Raw genomic sequence first — 7,401 nt, 5'->3', positions numbered from 1 at the left:
CTCCCTCCACACTCACACACTTTCACCAGACATTCACTCAGAGTTTAAACAATAACAACTTCCCAACTCCTGAGGGAGCTCTACAGCCTCCCCCAATCTCCTTGAAATGATCAATCACAATACCCAAAGGAGCAGTCTGAGTCCGTCCCATAACATCCGTCCAGTAAGTCCACAGAAAACAGAAAAACACAGACACAGACAAACAGAGGGCCCCAAAGAACAGCCTTCCAGCTCCATGGAAGCAACTAGACGATGGCCTTACGCCAAACCGGCGGGAGCAACCCGCCTCGTCTCAGATTCTCAGATTGAGGGGGTTCCTACAGACCTTCCGACTCCGCGGAAGCAAAAGTACACCCCTCCAGATGGGAGGGTCGAGGCGTCCCCCGACTCCTCCCGCACTTGATCCCCCTGTGCGTCCACTTAGATCATTGCGGGGGATTACAGATTTCAGAAGTGAGCTCACACAGAACAGATACAGAACAAGTCCCTGAACAGAGGCAGTAGAAAACTGCCTAGGAATGCTTCTCTTCTACCTTTAGGCCAGATTCGAACCCTTAGCCAGTCCGAGTTTTGACGGTGAGTACCATCTAGAAGCCATTCCTTCAGATACAGGAAAAGTCCCTTAGAGATAACATATATCACACAGAACAGAATACACAACACACAGACACTTACCGCGGCCAGTCAGACTCTACGGATTGGGGGGGGTCCCTCAATGGTTTTGGGGATCCCGGAGGAGCCCCCAAATGTTATGCCCAGATTTCAGGATCCCCAAGAAACCACATCAGGGAGCCAGCCAGTCCGATGCAAAAGCATAAGAGTCTTTATTCGAGCTAGCTCGGCTCCCCCACCTTGCCGACGCAGCGACAGGAAGCAGAGAGAGAGCTAACTCTGTGTGGAGACCGGTTATATAGGGGGAGTTGGAGGAAGGGGAGGAGAAAGGACTGTGCTCTGCCGATTGGCCAGGCACAAGTCTGTGTCTTGTTCCTGGGTGTGGCTAGTAGAGGCTTAGACTTCGGGGAAGAAGCTCCTTGCCAAGCACGTGGCCAAGGTAAGATGGAGCACTTACCCTGGGGCAAGGTGGAGGGCCTAGCCCTTACCCTGGGACAAGGTGGAGGGCCTAGCCCTTGCCCTTTCACTCCATCCACTATGTTTATAGCTATGCTCAGTCATTGCTTGCCAGTCTTCTTCCGAGTCTTAAACGGCCCAATCTGAGAGGTGGCCACTGATTTTCATGCGCTATCATTTAAAAAATAAGAAAGGGGGAATTTGCCGGAAGCCAGTCCATCCTTGCTGCTTGACACAGTGGCTGCAGGAAAGAAACATCTGCACAGCATATGTTTCAAGGGACCTGGCGTATATGGCATACTGTTCTTAATATGTTTGCTCCCCTTAGTGCTATGTGTTTTAACCAAGGTCACTTCTCCGAGAAAGGTTGTTTCCCCAGGTAGGGATTTTTCCCTGAAGTTAGGGAGGGGATAAAACCCCTTAACTAAGTGCCAGGCGGGTAGTTAATCACTTTAACTACAAACAATCACGCTTAAGCAACATAATCTTTACTCCCTGGAATGGAGATAAGAAACGCCCTAACCTTTGCAATAGAAATTGACAGGATTAAAATCAACTGGTATAGATACAGATGTAACAAGACAATAAACACCAGAACCTGGCTGGAGATCCTGGCTAGAGATCCTGGCTAGGCTGCTGATCAACTGAATGCTGTCTCCGTGTCATTCCTTCTTCACCGACTCCGTCCACACCTTGGGGAACCCCTGGACCTGCTGAGGTTGGACCCCAACACCCACACCCTTCCTCTCTGAAATCAATAAAAAATATATATATTTGAAAAACACATTAAAATAGGTATATTTTGTTTCAAATCATTCTTTCCTAACACTTGTGTTGTAATTTTCAGTTGCACTATCATAATTAATCCATTTTAGATTTCACAAGAAATATTACAAAACCCAATGCTGCTTATTATGCCTGCCCTTTTCATCTCTCCGTCTTGAGATCCTTACTGAATTAATTAATCACATCAGATACTATGCATAGATGTTTCTGAGTTCCTGTTCCTTTAAAGCAGCGGTTCTCAACCTGTGGGTTGCGACCCCCTTTAGGGGTCGAACGACCCTTTCACAGGGGTCGCCTAAGACCATCGGAAAACACATATATAATTACATATTGTTTTTGTGATTAATCACTATGCTTTAATTATGTTCAATTTGTAACAATGAAAATACATCCTGCATATCAGATATTTACATTACGATTCCTAACAGTAGCAAAATTACAGTTATAAAGTAGCAACGAAAATAATTTTATGGTTGGGGGTCACCTCAACATGAGGAACTGTATTAAAGGGTGGAGGCATTAGGAAGGTTGAGAACCACTGCTTTAAAGTCACCCTTTTACTTTCACAGAAGAGTATCATCCAGGACAGCTGCATGAATAGCACTCTCCTTCCAATGTGGAGTCCAGTTCCAGCCCCATTATCTTCCCTTACAGAGTAACCCATTTCCCTATCAAAGTTCATAATGTTTCTCCTCTGTCCTTGGGGTTCAGGAAGCCCATGCGAGTATGTTTGGCTGTGTCTTTCTCAGTAAATCTTGCCTGAAACTAGGAGTGATGCCTCTTTCGCATCTATCTGTCTTTCTTTCCGATAAGCCCTGTTTTGTGCAGGTAGTCACAGCTCCTGAACTCTAGGCCTTTCTGTTCGCCCCAAGTTGTCTTCAGTGAACATGTATTATCAGAAAAACTGCCGGAAGTCGGTCCATCCTTGCTGCTTGACACAGTCGCTTCAGGAAAGAAACATCTGCACAGCATATGTTTCAAGGGACCTGGCGTATATAGCATACTGTTCTTAATATGTTTGCTCCCCTTAGCGCTTATGTGTTTTAACCAAGTTCACCTCTCCAAGAAAGGTTGTTTCCCCAGGTAGGGATTTTTCCCTGAAGTTAGGGAGGGAATAAAACCCCTTAACTAAGTGCCAGGCGGGTAGTTAATTGCTTTAACTAAGAACAATCACGCTTAAGCTACATAATCTTTACTCCCTGGAATGGAGATAAGAAACGCCCTAACCTTTGGAATAGAAATTGATAGGATTAAAATCAACTGGTATAAATACAGATGTAACAAGACAACAGGACACAGAACCTAGAGACAGAACCTAGGAGAGAACATGGCAAAAGATCCTGGACAGAACCTGGCTACAGATCTTGGCTGGAGAACCTAGACAGAACCTGGCTGGAGAACCTGGCTAAAGAACCTGGTGAGAGAACATGGCACCAGAACTTGGTTGGAGATCCTGACCAGAACTTGGTTGGAGATCCTGACCAGAACTTGGCTAGAGATCCTGACCAGAACTTGGCTGGAGATCCTAGCCAGAACTTGGCTGGAGATCCTAACCAGAACTTGGCTAGAGATCCTAACCAGAACTTGGCTAGAGATCCTAGCTAGGCTGCTGATCAACTGAACGCTGTCTCCGTGTCATTCCTTCTTCGCCGACTCCGTCCACACCTTTGGCGACCCCTGGACCTGTTGGGGTTGGACCCCAACAAAAAACGAAGAGCTATATATCTGTTTTCTTTTAATTACTCCACTTAGCCCTGACATTTTTATGATTCTGGCATAAAAGATCCCTTTTCTCTTTGGGGACCTTAGCTTCCCTGGGTTAACCCTGATGGGTGTGGGAGCTGTATGGACGTGTGACCTGACAATACTGTGGGCACTCTGTGTGCTTAAGATCTTTTCTTCTTCTCAGGTTGGTCCTGCACTTTGGCGGTGGTGGCTTCCTGGCATTTTATAATTGTCAGATGTCTTGGAGCTCTTCCCCAGTGGTCCAGCCCACCTCTGACATCTTATCTGAAAAGTTCCATCGAGGACAAGCCTTGGAAGCTCTGGGCCGGGAGCAGCCTGTCTGCTATACACTGTTGGACCAAAGATGCTTCTCAGGCTTAGGTATGACTGATGCGAAAGGGATGATCCCCACCAAGTTATTTAATAGAAAAGTCACTCATCTGGGAGACACAAAATGGAGACCTACCCCACATGTGAATACTACTGGTCTTACGGTGATCACGTACCCTCTTTAGCTTCACTTCCCTCATGTTTAAACTGAGGCACTTGGATTAGGCAGTTTCTGACTTCTTTCCTGGCTTCAGAATTCATATCTTAATTCTGTTATCAGTAGTGGTCTGCCTGACAGCATAGTGTGTGACCTCCAAAAGGCAGAATCATGTCTCATCCGCCCTTAAGTCCTCCCCTGCCTAGCACTGTGCCTGGGACACAGTGGGTGCTTGATAGGTGTCTGTTAGGAACCCCCAAGCCATGCAATTTGCTAATGGATAGCGGTGCATTTGCTAATGGGGGCTGCTCTCAGGCAGATGGAGCTGCCTGCTAGTCAAAGCAGAGATATCTCAGCTCTACATTAGGATTTTATAAGACACAAGTGAAGAGGCAGGTTCCCACTCTGTTCCTGCTCAGTGAAACTGAGCATTTTGAGGAGGAGGGAAGAGTTGAGCAATTTGAAAACTAGGACAGCTAATTAGCTGGACTATTTCCAGCAGTGGGGCACCTATGATTGGCTGCTGAGGCAATAGGGTGAGCTAATGACAGTCACCTCCATATCCAAAACAACATTTTCTCTGCTGCAGGTGCAGCTCACCTCCTAAGGGGGAACGAGGCCAACTGGTTTAGTCACCAGACAGTGGCCTTGCATTTTTATGTTAGGACCATGGGAGTCCCTGCACCTTGAGAAGCAAAGGGTCTTGCAGAAGTGGCCTTTAGGGTATATATAGCAAGAGCTAGTGCTCTACTAACAAATCGTTATTATGAACAATAGTAATAAGCGCCAACATTTTTCAAGTGACTCTAATATGCTAAGGTTTCATCCTTATTGCTTTTCTGTAGGGTGGTTATTTCCTTTTGTTCTGGTGAAGAAATTAAAGCAAAGGACATATTGCTATAAGTGGTACAGTGAGACAGGAATCCAGGTAGTCTGCCAGTGAATTTTAGAGAGAAGTGTTGTGTGTAGCCATGAGTGTGATTATGAAGCTCTTGGAAAGAACAGTGATTTCATTCATCCATTCACTCCACACGTGCTGAACGCTTGCCTTCTACCAAGCCCAACCTTTGCTGGTTAAGGAGATTATTGTTTAACGGCCCAGCAAGCATGGACTTTAGTTCACCGTAACTTGAGATAGACAGAAATAAATGCCTGGTAGAGATTAAAGAAAGTGCATTGTTGGAACATTATGAAGAGAATTATTGACTCTGGAAGGAGGGATCAAGGCTGGCTTTATAGGTAATGAAGCAGGAGTAGATAAACAATAAAATAATACCTCCTAAACACTTTTATATCTTAGGCATTATGTTTGACATTTTAAACAATAATAACAGCTATTACTTATTGACTACTCTATATACCAGCCACTGTGCTCAGCATATGTGTGTGTAAATTCTCTTTACTGCTCACAAAAGCTAGGTAGCATCCCATTTTACAGATAAGGAAACTGAAGCCTAAAGAAGCGGAGAAACTTGCCAGGGCCACAGAGCTAGGATCTGGATGAGCTGGGTAGTCGGGTTGCAGAGCCTGTTTTGATAACCACTTTGCTGTAACATGGGCCATGCATGTTTTATCTCCTTTCATCTTCACAACAACCCTAAAAGTAAGTATTACCAAACTTATTTTTTTAAATATTTTTATTGATTTCAGAGAGGAAGGGAGAGGGAGAGAGAGATAGAAACATCAATGATGAGAGAGAGCATTGATCGACTGCTTCCTGCATGCCCCCACTGGAGATCGAGCCCACAACCCAGGCATGTGCCCTTAATCATATTCGAACCCGGGACCCTTCAGTCCACAGGCCGATGCTCTATCCACTGACCCAAACCGGCTAGGAAACCAAACCCATTTTATAGACAGGGACATCAACTTTAGGATTACAGACTTACCCAAGAGCCTCCAAACATGGCAGAGCTGGCTCCCGTCTTCCTCAGGCTCTCCCCTGCTGCCCTCACACCAGCTTCATTAACTTTGTGGGCTGGCTTCATTTTAGACGTGTCCTTGACTCTTCCCTTGTCCTCTCCCTGCTTTCTTTCAGGGAACATCATTAAGAATGAAGCCTTGTACAGAGCTGGGATCCATCCCCTTTCTCTCGGTTCACTCCTCAGTCCTCGGCAACTTGAGATCCTCGTGGATCATGTGGTGGAGTTCAGTACAGACTGGCTTCAGGACAAGTTCCAGGGCAGACAGAATCACACACAGATCTACCAGAAAGAGCAGTGCCCTGCTGGGCACCAGGTCAGGAAGGAGGCCTTTGGGCCTCCAGGTGGCTTCCAGAGGCTCACCTGGTGGTGTCCCCAGTGCCAGCCCAGGCTGCCACCTGACGAGCCAGAACAAGTCCAGCTTCCCTAGGGCCCTTGGGCCCCTTCACAAAACCTTGCCCTTCAGGGAGCTTGATGCTTGAGTGTAGAGAAAGGGGGTGTGGGCAGGGATTGGGACTAGGGGCAGGAGTTAGAGGTGAGGGTGGTCAGGAGGGTATCAGTCCTGTTGATATTCATCTCACTGAAGTTGAGTTTTCACAGGGTTAGATTATTTTTTGAGTGTTGTTTAATTCTTCCTAATTCTGCCATTGTGAAAGATGAGAAAAGTTATGTTGACAGTTATGGGAAAAGCCTCCCAGAACAAGTGGGTTAATGAAAATATAAGTCTGTGGAAAATAGCTGTGCCCCACCATTGTTCTGTTTGGTTTGGTTTTGGTTTTGAAACTTTGGTTGTTTTAAGGCCCTCCATTTGAGAATCAGGAACACGGAATTATCTTTCTTCATCCCCCTGGAGAGATCCAGGGATGAGAATGGAGTAGCATGAGGGTCATGCTCGGATTCAGCCTCCTGCCTGGGTCCTTTTCCATGGGATGGAGACACCAGGAGAAAGGGCAGGGGCGGGGGGAGCTGGCCACCTTTCTGATGTGCCCAGTGGACTTTAGAGCAAAGCTACTTGTTTCCTCCTAAGGTGATATATTTCTGACCATTGCTATGTGGAACCAGCAGGAATCAAGGTTGTGGAGATACAGTGTAAAGGTGTTAGCAACAGCTGGAAGAAACTAGGACATTTAAATAAAGCTCTTTGACACTTCCTGTTGTCATCTTTATTTGGCAGGAATAGTCCTTAAAATATAAGTAACTGAGTTCTTTGGCTGCATAGGACTTGTTGAAGTGGCCTGATGGATCCACTTAAAAGGAAGAGGGCAGGGGTTAGGGGAGGTGGAGGAAGGTACAGGGGGGATACATGGTGATGAAAGAGGACTTGACTTGGGGTGGTGAACACACAGTATAGTGTACAGATGATGTGTTGTGGAATTGTGCACCTGAAACCTGTATAATTTTGCTAACCAGTGT

At 46.1% G+C, this 7,401-nt stretch overlaps 1 protein-coding gene across 1 annotated transcript in view; it reads left to right on the top strand.

Moving 5' to 3' along the window:
• NEIL2 (nei like DNA glycosylase 2) overlaps window positions 1-7,138 on the top strand; it is a 21,740-nt gene extending 14,602 nt beyond the window's left edge. The window contains exons 4-5 of the mRNA XM_006081908.3: window positions 3,764-3,960; window positions 6,105-7,138. Of these exons, the coding sequence (XP_006081970.1) occupies window positions 3,764-3,960; window positions 6,105-6,418 (511 nt within the window). The 3' untranslated portion in view covers window positions 6,419-7,138. The remainder of the gene's footprint in view (window positions 1-3,763; window positions 3,961-6,104) is intronic.
• Window positions 7,139-7,401: the final 263 nt, after the last annotated feature.

Source organism: Myotis lucifugus, unplaced genomic scaffold, assembly GCF_000147115.1.
Source record: "Myotis lucifugus unplaced genomic scaffold, Myoluc2.0 scaffold_1, whole genome shotgun sequence".
NCBI lineage: Eukaryota > Metazoa > Chordata > Mammalia > Chiroptera > Vespertilionidae > Myotis > Myotis lucifugus.
This window is presented reverse-complemented; position numbering and strand designations above follow the sequence as displayed.